The sequence below is a fragment of the Hyaena hyaena genome, unplaced genomic scaffold (genome assembly GCF_003009895.1).
Source record: "Hyaena hyaena isolate Hyena2069 unplaced genomic scaffold, ASM300989v1 scaffold_476, whole genome shotgun sequence".
Classification (NCBI taxonomy): domain Eukaryota; kingdom Metazoa; phylum Chordata; class Mammalia; order Carnivora; family Hyaenidae; genus Hyaena; species Hyaena hyaena.
The window spans coordinates 962,308-982,065 of NW_024081111.1; the positions used below are offsets into that span (position 1 = coordinate 962,308).

Genomic DNA, 19,758 nt, shown 5'->3' on the forward strand with positions numbered 1-19,758 from the left:
CCAAGCCACAGAATCCATCCCATAATAGACCAGTTAGCTCTGCCCTGACCGCACACTCCACACCAATCAACCATGCTAAAAATGGAAAAAGGACATTAGTGGAAAAACTGGTGAAATCTGAATAAAATCTGGAGTTTGGATCATAGCAATGTGAATTTCTGAATTCTGACAAACGCACCATGGCTAAGTAAGAGATGAGCATTGGGGAATGCTGGGCGAAGAATATATGGGAACTTCCTGAACCATCTTGCAACTTGTCTAGAATTCCAAAATCATTTCAAAATAAAAGATTTTCTGTTAAAAAATGCCCATCAAGAGGGGCGTCTGGCTGGCTTAGTCAGTGGAGCGTGTGACTCTTGATCTCGGGGTTGTGAGTTCAAGCCCCACGCTGGATGTGGAGGTTACTTAAAAATAAAATCCTTAAAAAAGTGCCCATCGTGGGCTTAGAGATGACTTGAACCGCAGATGTGGATTTATTCACCGTGACTGGGAAACAGTTCCAAATGTGTGCCCCAGTGTTTGAGGGTCAGGAGCGTCAGTTTATAATAAGGCAAGTGTGGGGTGTCTCCAGTCTGAGCTTTTATGTGGCAAATTCATCATCACCTTACCACCCCACCCCAGGTTTTTGCTTTGGGGACTGCCTCTGACTCATGTTTATGTTGAATATTTTCTGGCAGGATAATTGCCTGAAAGCATTATTTTATAATAGGATTAAGTGGGAAGAATGCTCATAGGTCAGGGAGGCCGCAGCATATAAAGGAAAGAAGACATTTAGGGAAACTAGAGGGAAAATGACCACTTTGTAGAGGCAGCACTTCTTCAAATATGATAGATTCTGAAGATGCTCATGGAGTGTGTTGTATTTTTTCTGCCCAGGTCCCATACTATTTTGATCGGGTTGTGATCAATGCACTGATTATGCATTCCACATCTCATTAAGTCTGGGGACAGCTGAGAAGGGGTGTGGCCTTTTATATATGTATATATACAATACCTCTCTTCTTCTGACAGCTGCAAATCAGAAGGAGCCCATGGATCTTAACTTTAAAGTGAAAGAGGAGCCGAAGGAAGAAGAGGCCTTGAGTGCCACTTTACCTCGCTCCAGCTACATGTTCAGCCCGGAATCTGAAGCGCCAGCCCCATGCATCTCTGAGGATACCCTTAAGCCCCAGGAGGGGAAGGGGAATGTGCTAAGGCCGGATATGTCCGTCAAAGCAGCGTCCGAACTTCTCATGAAACTATCAGGTACTTGATTTATTCTAAAATATTCACATTCTGCTCATTTCATTTGAAGCCAGCTGGGCTGCTTCCTGCATGGGTTATAATTAGCCTAATGGTGGCAAGAGCTCATTATTGAGGTGAATTCAGGAATGACTGGATGCCTGGGCTCACGTTCCTGTGTTGTGTGTCCGAGTCTGTTTGCGGACATTCACTGTGTACCTGTCTCCTGAAATACAGCCTTCTTTTCCTGGAAATTGTTGGAAAACACTGTTGCTTTCTGAGATGATGCAGGTCATAATCTTAAGTGGGTTCTAATGACATTCAAAGCACTTCTACTAATTGATCAAAATATCTATTCTTTCTTGATAGAGGACCTTTCTTTTTGTGTGTATTTGTACTGTATTCGTTAAGAACCATTAAAAATATTTTTCTTAATTTAATAAGCAGTTGAGATGGCACTTGAAGTAATTACCAATAGAGTGGCAATAAGAGATTTTATGAAGAGAAAATTTCATATTGGAATATTATAATAATTAATCTAAGTTCTTGCGATGAATGAATAATATTTTGGTAGTATATAAATGTAATCCCAGCCCGTCAGCAGTAAGAGAAATGGGTTATAATTGGAAATTCATGTATTTTGGGTTCTTTTCCATGCGGTCTCCCACTGCCTCTTCAAAACAGGTAAAACTCAAAAGTATGGCTTTCAGAGCATGGAGAGAAAAGTTATACCAATAATAATAGTTACCAAGTCATACCCCAGCCTCAGCTCACTAAAGGTGATTTTTAGAAACTCTGTTCAAAATACTAATATGAGTCAAAAGCTCTTTCAGATTGTAACTTGCTGTGCTTAGAGGATGAAAGCAGGAAATATATTAGGGAGACTCCTTCCTGGTAATTTCATCAGCAAATCTGACTGTGTCTCTGGTTTACCAGTAGGTTGGGAAGTAAGAAATGAATAGTGATTTACTTAGAGCCATTATATCAGGACAGTTGAAATTCCTGTAGTTGCCAGTTGGTGGGGTTAAGAATTTCTTTCCTTTGATGTTAATTTAGCACACACTGGAACTTCAGGGGAATATGATTTATTACAGATAAAGCATGATACAGTCATTACATCCTTATGATAGCCCTGTTTTTCTTTCTTTTTTTTTTTAATGTTTTGTTTATTTCTAGGAGAGAGAGAGACAGCGTGAGCAGGGGAGGGTCAGAGAGAGAGGGAGTGAGTCACAGACTGAAACAGGCTCCAGGCTCTGAGCTGGCAGTCAGCGCACAGCCCGACGCGGGGCTCGAACCCACGAACCGCGAGATCATGACCTAAGCGAAAGTCGGACGCTTAACCGACTAAGCCACCCAGGCGCCCCTATAGCCCTGTTTTTCTAAACTTCACAGTGATGGTTCAGCTTCTCTTAAGCAGATGGGAGGTCTAGCAAGACTGTACTGATTTTCAAAAGGTGAAAGTTTAAATAAAATGATGTTCCTGCCAACATATTTTCATATACTTGAGCCCTCCTTCCTGTGTCAAAAAGTCTCAGTGACGTAGAGTATAATGCCTGTTGTTTTTCTAGTCAGTTCGGAGGGGTCACACAGCTCTCTGATTCTTCTTGCATGGCATAGGCTTTCGTATGGCAGTGACCCTCTATCAACAGCGACTCTTGTTGGTAGGATCCTAGTGTATGCTATTTCTGTTTCAGAGTTTGCTATGCAACCAGTATTGTGAGCAGGGAGAGCTGGGATGGCACCAAAAGATAACATGCAAGAATAAGATTTCAAGAAACTTTTTTTTTTTTTTTTTAAAGTAGGCTCCATGCCCAGTGTGGAGCCCAGTTCAGGGCTCTAATTCATGACCCTGAGCTAAGATCAAGAGTCAGATGCTTAACTGACTGAGCCACCCAGCGGCCCTGTGAAAAGATGTTCTTTAAGGAAGACATTTTATCCTGACCCTTTTAACAGATGTGATTTGAGACGCTGAAGTATGAAATCATTTCCTATATAATAATGATATCCCTCAAATAGAATATGGCCATACAGCCATGCACATTTACTGATCTTTGTGGACAACAGTGACCCTTCTGAATGTTTTTGTTGACTCACATTGGGTGCATGTGCTATGGGTTCAACGACAGTTGAATCTAATGACACAGTCGTTTTCCAAAGGGCATCTGCCCTGCTTCCTAGTGTGGAAATGAAAACTTGTTTGAATGACTAACATAACTCTTTTCTGTCCTGAAAAATTTCCCCAACATTCTTTGTGTAAGAGACTTAGGTGAAAGAGATATGCATCACAGCCCATATCCTCTATATGGTTGTGGTCTTCAGAGGCAGTCCAGGGCAATGGCTTCCATTCCACAAGCACTTTGCACTTAGAACTCCATACTTCTACATTCTAGCAGACTATGATCACGTCAGCTGTGAAGAAGTTTCTCAGTTAGCCCTAAAACTAGACAAGTGACTTAAAAACAAGTGTCTTTCATTCCTAAGCCGTAAGGTAAAGAGGACTCACCCTTTATTCGGTTTAAAGTGGATATTAGAGTTTCTAATCATGGATGGAGCAGTGCTCTTGGAAGAAGGATGTTGGGGAAAAACTTGCTATGCTTTCTCTCCTCAAGATGTAATATTAGCAATTTCAGGATTCATACCCTCAAAGACATCCAAGTAAAGGACTTGTTGGTGTCTTCAAATCCCCTTTCCCACGATAGTTCCTTTCCCTGCATAGACAAGAGGTCTTTCTCTTGTCCATGCATGGATGTCCTTGCACCCGTGCAGGTTAGTCAAGGCTGCATTAGGTTCACCTGGGCTGATACTCGCAAAGCCTTGCTGCAGGCATTCTCACAAACAGGAGTCCCTATTGCTTCCTGCCTTGTTAACTTTGATTTGTAGTCTCTGTGACATTGAAGAAAATCCTATCGGCCAGGAAGCGTTGGGTGAGAAAAGTATGCACCATGCATTATTATACATTTTTTTTCTTCTTCCAGATTTGAGAAGACGTGAAATAAAAAAGATTTTTCTTCCTTGTTGCTTATTTCCTTGAGATTAGAAGCTGTGATCTGCGGCGTAGGCCCTCTCAGTCTTTTCACTGAATTAATAAGAGGAAGCTGGTCAACAATTTTGGCTGCCTCACTTCCAATTTTAAATTAATTTATGTTGACTCCTCAGTGATGGATGTTGGGCACAGGGCCTAGTGAAATATCATGTGAAACTTTCCTGTGCAGAGACACGTCTGTAGGTATATTGTTTTCCAAACTGACATTTACGCTTTATGGGAAAAACACAGATGAGGTAGAGGCTAGGCTAAATTTTTCATTAACTGTGTGTTTGGGAAAATCTGAGTTTTCTTCCTTCCTGCAGCTCAAGTTCTACTTCCAGTTGTTAATTGGGAAGTCAAGTGCCTGACAGCTGGGCCGAGTAAATTGATTACCATAAAGAAAGCAACTCACTCTAAGGAAACTGCTGGATGTCTGTGACTACCTGTTGTTATGGGACACAGACAGCCAAAACAATCAGACTTTTTTGCTAAAGCACATAGTTGCCAAAGATAATTCCCAGAAGTCTTGAAAAATCCCAAGTTTGATACAGAGGATGTGTAACATTAGACAGAGAGAATCCTGTCACTGTTAAACCCTGGTTTTGTAACGTCTAGTGACCTCACAAACTTATGGAACAGATGTGTTACCGCAGATGAGCTGCAGTGCAGAAGACGACACAAAACTTGATCTCTGATGTGCTGTAAGAGAAGTAGCTAGACACACAGAGATAAAGAAATACCCCTTCTCCCTTTGGGGAGCCACATGTTTGCATGGGAATAAATATGTCAAATGTAATATATATGCGGTTAAACCTAGAAGTAGTGGGTTAAGAATGCCATTTCAAAAATACGAATTCCACAAAAATAAAAGTTGAAGTTACTTCAGAAGCATTAATGAAAAACTAAGCACTTAAATTTATCTAACATGGTAAATACAGCCTAATATTAGACCTTAATTTGAAACACATCTATAGGTGTTCTTGTTTCTTTGCTTAAGGAAGGAAACTGAATTGATTTATATTCATTTCTGATTTATATTTATTTAGCCCAGTCTAGTCTTAGAGAGAAATATAGATTGTAATCACCTCATGTAGAGAAATCCAAGCAGGCCCTAGATTTGAAATACACAGCGATGTAGAATTCAGGGAATCTCCTGAGTAAGGTAGGGCTTCGGCTATGAAAAAGTTCTTTATTTTCTTATTTATTTATTTATTATAAATTTTTAAAGTAGTCTCTACCCCCAACATGGGGCTTGAACTCACGACCCCAAGATGAAGAGTCACATGCTCTACTGACTGAGGCAGCCAGGTGCCCCATAGCCATGAAATATTTAGAAGCAGGTAAACTTGGGTATGATGAAGTTTAAGGTGAGTTTAAACTCTGGGGTGAACTGAAACAGAGAAGAAAGAGATCCCCAAATTGACTTTATTAACAGTTTTTAAAAATTTTTTTATAACATTTATTCATTTTTGAGAGAGAGATCGAGTATGGGTCGGGGAGGGGCAGAGAGCGATGGAGACAGAATCTGAGGCAGACTCCAGGCTCTGAGCTGTCAGCACAGAGCCCGACCTGGGGCTTAAACTCACACACAAGCGGGGAGTTCATGACCTGAGCCAAAGTCGGACGCTTAACCGACTGAGCCACCCAGGGGTCCCTATTAACAGGTTTAATTAAGGGCCTTCTGGTTGTACATAGTAAATCCTCTTCAGCAGGTTTAGGCAAGCCAGGGGAAGTCACTAGAAGATGCAGGTTTGGGATTAAGTTATGGAACCCCAGGGCAGGGATGCAGAAGGGTGTGAGTCTCTCACTGAAGCCAGGGTCCGGAGGACCACGTGGAAACCAGGAAGCTCTTGTTCTTTACCTCATCCCTGCTTCTCTGCGTATGCAGATGGACTTTTTTGATTACCCATTTCACATGGTAGGAAATGGCAGTTTTTTGCAGCTTTCTGAGTGTGCCTTTTATTCTGCCAGACAGAAATTCCTTAGTCCCAATTCCAAATCCCAGCTGATTGCCTCAGCTCCAGTTGGGATCCACAGTGGAAGCTTCTGCTTCCACTAGGAAGCTAGGGATAAGAGCATGCTGGGCAGAGATGGCTGTGGTCACGGAGGATGGCTGTGAGGGAGAAGGATCCCCAGAAATGCATCTTGGGTGGGCAAGAATGGGGGTGGCTTGGAACCAGGAAGATAAACAATACATGTGAACCACAAAAGTTTGAGGAGCAAATTATGGTAATTGCTGCTATTTAAATATTGAATGTAAATGGATTTTGGCCTTTGGGTGACTTGTACCTTTCTTTTATGGTAGAGTCTTGGGGAAGACCCGCCCAGCCAGGACTCTGTATGTGCTGAGGCACTGCTTCTCAAAGGGTGGTCCCCAGACTGGCAGAATCCGCATGGGTGGGGGAGGATAAGGGAATGTTCGAAATACAAAGTCTTGAACTCTACTCTGGACCTTGTTGAAACTGAGGTTGGAGGCCCAGCTCTGTGTTTTTGCAAGCCCTCCAAGTGAACCTGACAGCTACGTTTTGAGAATCACTGTGCCGAAGAAATGGCTGATTAAAGAAATAAATTTCGTCCATCTGAGAAGCATGCCTTACTTAAGGCTGACAGGGAAGAAAACTGTATTAAATGTACATTTTTTTTTTAAAAAGAGCCTCTCTTCAGTAGAGCTTCTTTTTAACTTATTCTGAAATAATGGTATCTGGGAACCGTTCTGTAGAAGGGCACATGTACCTAATAAATCAAGATAGTGTTGGTCGTGAGCCTCGGATTAATACTGCTTTTTTTCAGTGTTCTTCGTTGTTAAATTTCATGGTTATTCCCGGGCAATGTTGGCTTTTGTACAGTTGAACGGTTTTTAGTATATTCACAGAGGTTTGCAGCCATCACCACGGCTAGTTACGCAACATTTTCGTCACCTGGGAAAGAACTCTGTATCCATTAGCAGTCACTCCTCACGCATCTCCATCCCACCGCCGACCCTAGGCAATCACCAGTCTGCTATTTGTCTCTATAGATTTGCCCGTTCTGTACATTTCATATGAATGAAGACCTACAATATATGATCTTTTGTAACTGCCTTCTTTCACCTAGCATAATGTTTTTAAGGTTCATCTCTGGTGCTCATCTGTAGTACTTTATTCCTTTTTATGGCTGAATAACATTCCATTGGATTTTATTGGAATAAATACATCAATAATTAGTATTAATTTTATATGTGGTATAAAATAGATATATGCCACGTTTTGTTTATCAAGTCATCTATTGGTGAATGTTGGCTTGTTGCCCAACTTTTGGCTGCTGTGATCACTCATGTACATGTTTTTTTTTTTCTTTTGGTGGACCCGTGTTTAGTTTCTCTTGGGTGTCTACCTAGGAGTGGAGCTACTGAATCAAATGGTAACTCCATGTGTAACACTTTGAGGAACCGTCAAACTGTTTGCCAAAGCAGCTGCACCATTTGACATTCCCACCAGCACTGTGTGAGAGTTCTAATTTTTCCATATCCTTGCCAAAACTTACTATTGTCTGTCTTTTTTATTATAGCCATCATATTGGGTACGCACTGGTATTCCACTCTGGCTTTGATTTGCATTTCCTGATGACTGGGGATATTTTCACGTGCTTATTGGCCGTTTTGTGTATCTGCTTTGGAGAAATGTCTATTCAAGTCCTTTTCCTGCTTTTTGAGTTACTTGTCTTTTTAGTCTTGAGTTGTAAAGGTTCCTTAGAAATTCTGGATATAAGCCCTTTATGAGATATCTAATTTGCAAATATTTTCTCCCATTCTGCTGATTGTCTTTTCATTTTCTTGATGGCATTATTTGTGGCACAAAAGGTTTTAATTTTGAAATAGTCCAGGTTATCTCTCTTTTCTTTTGTGGCTTGTGAGGACCATCATGTTTTCTGTAATTCCAAAAATTAAGTAAAAATGCAAAATAGTTTAACATTAAAATAAAAGCATGTCCTTGCTTATATGAGCACAGCATTTAATTTTCAGATAAAAAGCCTATGACAGCTAATTTATTTAATACAGATCTCCCTAGTGTAGTTGACCCGTCTGATTTCTGTGTTTGCCATAGCATTCTATAATTCAGCCGATGGCAAAGGATATTTGTATGTCAGCTTTTGAAATGACTTACAATGAATGTGATTAGTAACGGTCTTACAACTAATGGCCAGATCACTGTCCTCATGCCATACATATCCTAAGCAACTCTCGGGATATGCATGTGTATGTATACGTATACATATACACATATATGGACATATATATATATATATGGATATATATATATGTATATATGTATGTACACACAGATACACAGAAAACCCATAACTAGGGGAGTTCTACCTTTTTTTTTAAGTTTATTTATTTATTTTGAGAGCGAGAGAGAGAGAGGGGAGGGGAGGGGCAGAGAGAGGGAGAGACAGAACCCCAAGAAGGCTCCGTGCTGTCAGCGCAGAGCCTGACATGGGGCTTGAACTCACAAACTGTGAGATCATGACCTGAGTCAAAATCAAGAGTCGGCCGCTTAACCAACTAAGCCACCCAGGCAGCCCAAGAGTTAAATCTTAAATAAGGACTTAGACTGTTTTTTTGGAACTTGAAAACTCAGTGAGAATTGAAGGTATTTGGAGTGTGAAAACCATGTCTTATACAAACAAGGAATGGATCACTTTAATAACATAAAAACATGCCATGTTTATATACCAAAGAGAATCATTTTCTTGAAGGTCTAGATCTTGTTAAACTGAATGGAGGTGCAGCAGTGTTATTTACCTGACTGTTCAGGCAGACAGAATAGCAACTAGCCATGTGCAGTTCTGGAAGGACCATTGTTTTCTCAGCAAGAAGAAAGAACTTGCTTCGAAGGGATTCTCCTATCATCATTGGTGTTACTGTCAGTCTTTGACTAGTGTGCCGCCTTCTATTCATTTCAGAATGTCACACACCGTTTACAAGTCTTGAAGGGACACACCTGAGACGCTGTTGCTGCTCTGCTCCCCCACCTAATGCAGGAGCTTTTCCGGTTCACACCCCCAGGGCCAGCACCTCTGGGAACTCTTTTTCCCCGCAGAGCCCTCACTCCTCTGCTCACCCTTTTGCTTTCTTGACCCAGCTTCCTCCGCCTCCCACACTGAGGCCTGGGACTCAGAAGGACTGGACTCAAAAGGGCTCTTGTTTTATTATCATTTCCCTGTTGCATAGCTGCATATATTAATATGGCCATGAAGATTTGTATTGGCGTGTGTTTCCAGAAACCAGGCAAGAACTCTGAAAGGAATTTTATAGGCTCCACCTTCGTTATAGATTCCTCTTCTGTTTGGCTGAACTGGGGGAGGCAAGGGTTTGATCACAGCTCTAAGGGTTGAGGGTAGTGCTGTAGGATGGCAGGGTGGGGGATGGGGGTGGGATGTAAGTAGGGCAGGATGAGGTGTGGACGGGTTCCAGATCTTCCTTTGATAATACTGAACAAAGGAATGAAGAATGCCACCTAGAAAATGTGTTTGCAGTTGGGATGGCGTGCCCTCCTCGTTCTTGTGTTGTTTTCTGTTTCTTGGTGTAAATGACTGCAGGCGTTCTCTGCAACACGAACTGTGACCAAGAGAGGCCACTACCAAGTACTATTCCATGGTGACAGCTCTACGAAGAAGCTTCAGTTTCGGAGGGGTCCAATTGCAGTGTCGATGCAAATATTTGAGTAACCGGTCAAACACTCTATGCTGTTTTTCACACAGAGGACAAATTTCCCTGCCCGGTAGAAGCTGTGTATCACCCTGGTTTTTATGTTTCTCGAAAAGGTTCCAGCCCTTTTGGCTGTATGTTACCACAGTTATAGTCTGTAAGGAAGAGCACGGCCACTATTTCCCTCAACGAGAGATCTAAAACATACTCATTCCACAGTGGGTCTTCTCCACATGCCTTATCAACCTTTCACCTTTAACTTATTCACGTGTATAATTAAATCCCAGTGGGTTCTGTGCTCATCTGGATACAAACTGGTATTACAGAGGTGCCTCTGAAGAAGGAAATCCTTTCTTTACTGCCATGTAGCCCGTCCACTGCTCAGTGGCCCATCACCCGCTGAACAGGGCCTCAAGTGGGTGATAGTGCCTTGGTCACTCAGTGTGTAAGCACCAGAGGATACCCACAGTCTGAAAGCCATGGAACATGTTTCCATGGGGTAGGGCAGTGTCCATATTGGATCAAGAATGGGAAACTAATGAAGCAAACTGTTCTCCCTTATGGCTTCTATCCTTCTTCTTTTTTTTCTTTTTTAAGTTTTATTTATTTATTGAGACAGAGAGAGAGAACACATGAGCAGGTGAGGGGCAGAGAGAGAGAGAGAGAGGGAGAATCCCAAGCGGGCTCCATGCTGTCAGCTTGGGGCCTGAGATGGGGTTCAAACTCATGAACAATGAGATCATGACCTGAACCTAAATCAGGAGTCAGACGCTTAGTTGAGTGAGTCACCCAGGTGCCTCTATTTTTCTTTAAAAAAAAAAAAAAAGAAATTCTAAACTAAAAAAAGTTTAATGGTGTTATGTTAATTTTAGGTGTACAATATAATGATTCAGCAATTCTATACATGACTCATTGCTCATCAAGATACGTGTACCCTTAATCTTTTTAATCTATTTCACCCATAGCCCCACCCACCACCCTCCTGCAAGCACCAGTTTGTTCTCTGTATTTAAGAGTGCTTTTTTTGTCTCTTTTTCTTTGTTTTTTCATTTCTTTCTTAAATTCCACATATGAATAAAATCATATGGTATTTGTCTTTCTCTTACTGACTTATTTCACATAGCAGAATACCCCTGGGTCTATTCATGCTGTCACAGATGACAAGATCTCAGTCCTTTTTATGGCTGAGTAATACTCTATTGTATAAATATACACCACATCTTTTTTATTCCTTCCTCTATAGTTACACATTTGGGTTGCTTCCATATCTGAGCTATTTTAAATAACAGAGAGGTGCATATATATTTTTGAATTAGTGTTTTCATTTTCTTTGGGTAAATATCCGGTGGTAGAATTACTGGGCCATACGGTAATTCTGTTTTCAATTTTTTGAGGAACCTCCATACTATTTTCCACAGTGTCTGTACCAGTTTGCATTCCTGCTAACAGTGTAAGAGGGTTCCTTTTTCTCCAAATCCTAGGCAAAATCTGTTGTTTCTTGTGTTGTTGATTTTAGCCATTTTGACTGAAGGTGCTATCTCATGGTGGTTTTGATTTGCATTTCCCTGATGATGGGTAATGTTGAGCATCTTTTCATGTGTCTGTTGACCATCTGTGTGTCTTCTTTGGGAAAATATTCATATCTTATGCTCATTTTTAACTGGATTATTAATTTTGGGGGTGTTGAGTGATATACATTCTTTACATATTTTGGATATTAACTCCTTATTGGATACATTATTTGCAAATGTTTTCTCCCATTCAGTAGATTGCCTTTTTATTTTGTTGATGTTTTCCTTCCCTGTGCAAAAGCTTTTTATTTTGGTGTAGTACACATAGTTTACTTTTGCTTTTGATTCCCTTGCTTGAGCAGACATATCTAGAAAAATGTTTTATGGTCAATGATAGAGAAATTGCTCCTACGTCTTCTTCTAGGAGTTTTATGGTTTCAGGTCTCCTACTTTTTAGTCCATTTCGAGTTTATTTTTGTGTGGCATAAAAAAGCGATTCAGTTTCATTCTTTTGCATGTAGCTGTCCAATTTTCTCAACGCCTTTTATTGAAGAGAATGTCTTTTTCCCATTGTGTATTCTTGCCTCCTTTGTTGTAGATTAATTGACCATACAAGTATGGGTTTATTCTTGGGCTTTCTGTTCTGTTCTGTTGATCTGTGTGTGTATTTTTGTGCCACTACCATTCTGTTCTGATTACTATACCTTTGTAGTATAACTTAAAATCTGGGACTGTGATACTTTCAGCTTTATTCTTCTTTCTCAATATTGCTTTGTCTGTTCAAGGTCTTTTACGGTTCCATACAAATCTTAGTATTACTTTTTCTAGTTCTGTGAAAAGTATTGTTGGTATTTTGATAGGAATTGTCTTAAATCTGTAGATTGCTTTGAGTAGTATGGGCATTTTAATAATATTGCTTTTTCTAATCCATGGGCATGGAATATTTTTTCATTCATTTCTGTCATCTTTAATTTCTTCCATGAATGTTTTATAGTTTTTGGAGTACAGGCCTTTCACCTCCTTGATTATGTTCATTCTTAGGTATTTATTAATTTGGTGCAATTGTAAATAGAATTGTTTTCCTAATTTCTCTTTCTGCGACTTCATTATTAGTGTATAGAAATACAATGGATTTCTGTATATTGATTTTGTATCCTGTGACCTTGCTGAATTCATTTATTAGTTCTAATAGTTTTTAGGTGGAGAGTTTAGAATTTTCTATATGTAGTATCATGTCACCTGCAAATAGTGAAAATTTTATTTTTCCTTCTGATTTGGATGCCTTCCTTTCTTTGATTGCTGTGGCTAGGACTTATAGTACTATGTTGAATAAAAGTGGTGATAGTGGACATCTCTGTCATGTTGCTGACCTTAGAGGAAAACTTCTCAGTTTTTCACCATTAAGTAGTATGTTAGCTGTGGGTTTTTTATATGTGGCCTTTATTATATTGAGATCTGCTCCCTCTAAACCTGCTTTGCTTAAAGCTTTTATCATGAATAGATGTTGTACTTTGTAAAATGCTTTTTCTTTATCTATTGAGTTGCTCATATGGCGTTTATCCTTTCTCTTGTTAATGTGATGTATCATGTTGATTACTTTGCAAATATCGGACCATGCTTGCATCCTTGAAATAAATCCCACTTGATCATGATAAATGGTTTTTTAAATGTATTGCTGGATTTGGTTTGCTAATGTTTTTTGAAGATTTTTGCATCCATATTCATCAAAGGTATTGGAATATAGTTATATTTTTGTAGTGTCTTCACCTGGGTAAATGCTGGTCTTGTAGAAAGAATTTGGAAGCTTTCCTTCCTCTTCTATAATTTGGAATAGTTTGAGATCAATAGGTATTAATTCTCCTTTAAATATTTGGTAGAATTCACCTGTGAAGTTCATCCTGGACTTTTGTTTGTTGGAAGTTTTTTGATTACTGATTCAGTTTCACTGGTAGTAATTGGTCTTTTCAAATTTTATATTTCTTCCTGATCCTGTTTTAGAAAGTTGTATGTTTCTAGGAATTTATCCATTTCTTCTAGGTTACCTAATTTGTTGGTATATAATTTTTCCCAATATTCTCTTATAATCCTTTGTATTTCTGTGGTGTCATTTATTATTTTTTCCTTCATTTCTGATTTCATGGGAGTCCTCTTTCTTTCTAAGTGAATCTGGCTCAAACTCTACCAATTTTGTTTATCTTTTCAAAGAACCAGCTCCTGGTTTCATTAATCTGTTCTTTTGTTTTTTAGTTTCTGTTTCATTTATTTCTCCTCTAATCTTTATTATTTCCTTCCTTCTACTCACTTTAGGCTTTGTTTGTTTCTGTTTCTCCCTAATGGCCTCTATTATTGTTATGTGAAGACAAAGGATTGGAAAGTGACATTTTTGCTTTATCCAAGGAGGACCAATGACATTCTTTCTGAAGGGATCTTGGTCTCCCCTCCTCATAATTCTATTTACTGTACCCATGTATCTATTTTTCCCAAATCCAAACCATCCTGAGTTTGTGCTCTGAGTTGATTTACTTCCTATTTTTCAAATGTGGGATAGTAGCTGGATTCGAGCACATTTCCTGGTTTCCGGTGGCTTGCCGTATGCTTCGATCACTTATCTCCACAGCTGGAGAAATGGGGGAGAAGTGAAAGAATATACTTGTGACCCACCACATTTCATCTTGGGTCCAAAATCAGGTGGTGAGGGTCATCGTTTAAAGAATGATTTATTAACTCACTTCCTTACTTCCTACTACTACCATCCCTATCCCCCCTAAACCCACCTAAACATATTCACACACCTCCGTACTGTTGCTAGCAGAGATTCTTCCTAGTGTTTTGGGGTGGGAGTATTCATGGAGACACCTTACTGGAGGAGTCCTGTCGTCCACATATATGTAGCTAAAGGTACGCCTAGTAGCCCCTCTGGTCAAGAAGGAGAGAGGCTCTCAGCAGAGATAAAGGATTAATGAGAATGAAAGGTGAAGTTGCAGTGATTTGCGGACTTATTTTGAGAGTGGAATCAGCATGCCTCGCTCTGCATTTGAATATTGGTAGTAACCTTCACTTGGAATTCATCAACACTTACATATTAGCTCACATATTGGATAATATGTAGAAAATATCTTTTTCTCCTCACTTCGTTTTAAAGAGCTGTGGCAAATAAAGAAGAAAACTGGGAAGTAGGAGGATAATTTAACAGAGACAGATGGTGGTCTCCTTCAGTTACTTGTGCTAAAGCCTTTGTGCCCTGTTTATCCCATTTTAATGCTGTTGAAAATATTTTCTCCTAACACATTGTTTATGTTAGAAAGCTCTTCCTATCCGACTCTTTCTCGGCTTTCTGGGAGACACCCAGAACTGCAGTGTTCATCCTTTGTGTAACAGTGAGTGGTCAAGCATTAGGGCCTCATTCTCAGTTTAGGGGTCACCACCCCCTTCCTCCCCTTGCCTCCGATTAGCTGTTTGTTGCTCTTCAGCACCTGCACTGGAGGGGACACAGGAACGGAGAGGGAGAAAGGGAAATTAAAATGAGTCATTTATTGCTACTTGTAAGTAGCTTCAATTAAAAAAAAAAACATTTGGAAAAGAAGGTTGAAACACAGCCAGAATACATCGTGAGGATACCCATGCACTCGTGTCTCCAAGAATTATGGGGAGTTAAGAGCCTAGAGGGACCATTTGCCACCATCGCATGGTCCCACCCGCAGACCAAGGATCCCCACAAGCATGGTACTAGGGACGGTGCCCTATCAAAAGCAAGGTTCATTTATCATTGGGTCTGAGGGATTTGGTCCCTGGCACGAGCATGTAAAGATGTCTTAGGGGTTTAAATGAACTCTATCTTGAGTTCTCAATCTTTCCATTTTTTCTTTATGGTCTTCCATCTTTCTTACTATTTTGTTTGTTTTCTTTCACTTACTCATTTATTCAACATTGAGCTCCCACTATTTTCTAAGCCCTGCTTTAGGTACTAGGGACACGAAGGAGAGTGAGACAGTGCCCTCTCCTGCACGGGTCCTATATTCTCTTCCCATCCCATCGATATGGCTGTCCATATCTCACTCTACTTAGTTAGTGCCCGAGTTCTACCTCTGTTGTTCTGTGATGTTCTGCGATCTGCACCAGACTTACCAGCCCTTCCCAGGCTGCTGGGAGCATCAATGGAAGAGAAATAGTCAGGACTTCTCAACAGAGATATCCTTGGGACATGATTCAGCGATAGCATCACCCAAGGGAAACATTTTAAACTTGATGCGTATACATATACCCTGTTATCATTAGTGGAAAATACTTAAAATTTATTAAAACTCAGTTATTGAAATAAAAATCTTCCCTTGCTCCTTCCTCTCTCTGGGTACTAGGGACTCTCTCTGTCCTTCTACCTCCTCTTTGTGCATAAAGTAGTGGTCAACTGACCACCTGACAGAGATGGACCTCACTTTTTGGTTATTTTTTTTAAGTTCATTTATTTTTGGACAGAGAAAGAGAGAGAGCGAGAGAGTGAAAGCACAAGCAGGGGAGGGGCAGGGAGGGAGGGAGAGAGAAGATCCCAACCAGGCTCCCCACTGTCAGCACAGAGCCCTATGTGGGGCTCAGACTCACAAACCTTGAGATCATGACCTGAGCTGAAATCAAGAGTCAGATGCTTAACTGACTCGGCCACCTAGGAGCCCTGCTTTTTGATTATTTTTATGTCAGAAATAATTTTACTGAATCTTTCAGGGATTCTGCTTTAAACCTATACATGCAACCCCTCCCAGCCCCCAGCCAGCATTCAGGTTCATAGAAGGATATATAAAGGCCTATTAATCACAGCAGATGAGGTGGACAGGGCTTAGATTTATTAAATGGCAAAGGATAATAATGTTAAATAGATTTAAGGTTAGATCAGATACTTTAATTGACCCTTTTTCTTTCTTTCTTTCTTTTTTTAATGGGAGACAGGCGAAGTATATTCTGGACATTAGATGAAAAATAGGTTAATTTTTAAAAAATGAGATCATTTGGAGTGTTACCAAATGGCAGACATACAGTTTAAATGCGCCTCTTTAGCTAATTTCTAGTGAAATCATCAAATGAAAAGAAAACATGATGATTGGGAGAGGTTTTACATTAACACCAGGACACTCGGGGGTCAAAAGATAATGACTGAGCCGCCCTACATCATCTGCTGGTTGGAGAAGCTTTTCTCCTGGAGCCCCCAGTGACCAAAGCGTTTGAATGAATGCTTGATTGTCGTTGGACACAAGTGAAATTGAATGCAGAATTTGTGTAGTGTGATGGATGTATTTATTCTGACTCGTGATCGTCTTCTGCATGACCAAGGAAGGACTTCCTTTTTTCACGTGAGCCTCCTGTGTCTGCTAACACGAGGTAACATCATACTCAGAATTGAGTCCAAAATTTGTGCTACGACAGTGGTCCCAGTTTTGTGGCCAACTGAAAACACCAGCCAGTGCCCAGCTGAGAGATGTCAGGTGAGGATGTGTTGCACTGCTTGCTGGTTGGGAGGGTGTGAAGACAAGTTTAAAAGTCGACTGAAGAAGAAAGCATCAGGTGCTTGGCTCTAACAGGACAGAAGGTTTCTTGGACCCCTGACAGAGAACTCCCAGGTCTCACTAACTCTTTATTACCTTTAAAGTTCAAGTTCCATTTTTTAGGGCCTATTTGTCCTTGCCGATTCGGATGGGGCCCCTGGTGTTCCTCATTGGATGCTTTTATTTTTTCAATTTTCATTTTTTTAATGTTCATTTATTTTTGAGAGAGAGAGAGAGAGTGTGAGCAGTGGAGAGGTACAGAGAGAGGGGGACACAGAATCTGAAGCAGGCTCCAGGCTCTGAGCTGTCAGCACAGAGCCGGACGCGGGGCTCAAACCCACAAACCGTGAGATCATGACCTGAGCCAAAGTCAGGTACTTAGCCGGCTGGGCTACCCGGGCACCTGCCTCATTGTGTATTTGTAAACACTTGGTTCTAAGTTGACCCCCTGCTTACCTCTGTCTAGTGAACTATGAATTCTCGTGTGCCTAGCTAAATCATGAGGTGTCTGTGAATTCTCCTTCAGGACTGCCAGGTACTCTACTGATTCAGAGGAGAAACACTAGGTGACTTACAGTTTTGGGGAGCCAATTCAAAAGGCCAGTTCTGATAAAATACTTTGAAATTGTTTTAGGAATCAACAGTGTGTGTGTGTGTGTGTGTGTGTGTGAGAGAGAGAGAGAGAGAGAGAGAGTGTGTGTGTGTGTGTGAGTGTGTGTGTGTGTGTGAGTGTGTATGTACTGGAGGTCAGGTAGGGCTCCTCTGTTGGAAAATACTGTTTTTGAAGGTTCTTGTATATTCTGAGGAGAACTAGAGAAGAATCTGCTGCACCGCTGTTTTCTTTCATGGAGAGCATTCCCTCCCATTTTCTCCAGGAGCAGGTGAACAGTGTGCCCACAGGGAGAGTAGGAAGCTCCTGAGAGCCCGTGTTGCCTCTCTCCAGGGTGTGGCAGCATCCATGGAAAAGCCTGAGGCTTGGATTTTGTTCCTTAGAGCAGGGAAGGGGAGCTTCTCTCCTCTGAGGCCCCCTGTATTCTAGGCATGGTGGAAATGAACCAAGGGCCACACTGTGGAGAAAAATGAAACTTAATATAAAACTTCCCGGGGAGAAGCATATACCAATCCAGACCCCTAAAGAACAGAAAATCGTGTCAGGATGCTTGTGCTTGTGTTCCGAGCGATGGCTGCTTCAGAAAGACAGGACGGACTCAAAAAGAGGAAAGGAAGAATAACAGTCGACATCTAAGACTCAGGTTCTTAATTCCCATACGAATAACAGAGCTAAGTTTATCTCCATTTTGCTGGAGACCCAGCTCCCGTCTTAGGGTGAAGGAATGGTGGCCCGGCTGAGGCTGGCCTCACTCCCACACTGCTTCTCTTGGAGGAGAGAGAGTCTGATGGATAGTGTCAGACTTCTGGGGAATAACGTTTCCATTTCTGCCTCCATCCTCACCTCTGCTAGAGCAGGCCTGGGGCTGGGTGCCTCCCTGAACGACCCAGGACACCCAACCCAACGCTACATTCCATTTTGATTTTGGCAAGGGCAAAGTCAAGCAAGAGAAAACAAAGGCAGAATGTGGCCACCTTCATCAGATGCCAGCGGTCCCAGGCCCTGTGAGAGGATGTTACCACGTGATCTCACTTCTTATTCCCGGTTGATCTGTCACTTCACCTGGTCCTTTTGACCTGCACTGTTCTTCACAGGTGTTGATAGTAAAACCGCTGTCTACGGGGATCAGGTTCCATACCCGGGCCATGTGTTTGTGACCAACCAGAACCCCGTAGCTTTGAGGATGGCAAGTTGGAGATGAAAGATTTTCAGTTTATCTACTTGACAGGAATATCACTCTCAAAAGTGGACTGTTTCCACACAGCAGAGTTGGCATTGCTCCCACACACTCTTTTAAGCTTCTTGTTATTCTAATCTTTTTAATATTTATTTATTTTTGAGAGACAGAGAGAGGACAGTATGAGCAAGGGAGGGGCAGAGAGAGAGCGAGACACAGAATCCGAAGCAGGTTCCAGGCTCTGAGCTGTCAGCATGGAGTCAGATGCAGGGCTCGAACTCACTAACCGTGAGATCATGACCTGAGCTGAAGCCGGATGTTGAACCGACTGAGCCACCCAGGCGCCCCAGCTTCTTGTTATTCTAAAATGCTAGTTTGGGATCATGATGGTGAACTGCCTGGAGAGTTAACCGCCCGGGTCAATTTTCGTTGTCTGCTTCAGTGAAGCGGCCAGTGTTCCATCCTTTCATATTTTGTTTTTAAGTTCATTGCCTGGATGAATATCTGTGGCAGACCGAGGAGTCAAGAGAGGGTAGCATCGCACGCCTGCTGTGTGCTGTGCTCCAGGTGACACATGTGACGGATACCACACTAAGCATATCGAATGTGCCAGGCTCTGTGCAGTGTCTTGGGCATGAAAGACAAATAAGAATCTAGCTCACCCCTGCCAGTTTGGCCCAGCGGGGACACGCGTGTGTGAGTAACCACTGTGTCGCACTACAGGATTTGCAGGGGCCATACAGACTAGAGATAGGATAGAGCAGAGAGAGAGCGTCACTTGACCAAGATAAAGGAAATCTGCTCACAGAGGGGACACCTGAATACGGTGACCCTTGAACGGCACAGGCGGGATTGTGCAGGCCCACTTCAGTGTGGGTCCACGTATACAGGGATTTTTGCAATAAATACAGTACAGTGCTGTAAATGTCTTTTCTTCATGATTTCTAATGTTTTCTCTAGCTTTATTGTAAGAATACTGTTAGGATGGATACGA

At 41.4% G+C, this 19,758-nt stretch overlaps 1 protein-coding gene across 1 annotated transcript in view; it reads left to right on the forward strand.

Annotated features, from left to right (window-relative positions):
• The window catches only part of ZNF827 (zinc finger protein 827), a 164,902-nt gene that overhangs the window by 63,951 nt on the left and 81,193 nt on the right, over nt 1–19,758 (forward strand). The window contains exon 5 of the mRNA XM_039254298.1: nt 1,012–1,245. Coding sequence (XP_039110229.1) covers nt 1,012–1,245 — 234 coding nt within the window. The remainder of the gene's footprint in view (nt 1–1,011; nt 1,246–19,758) is intronic.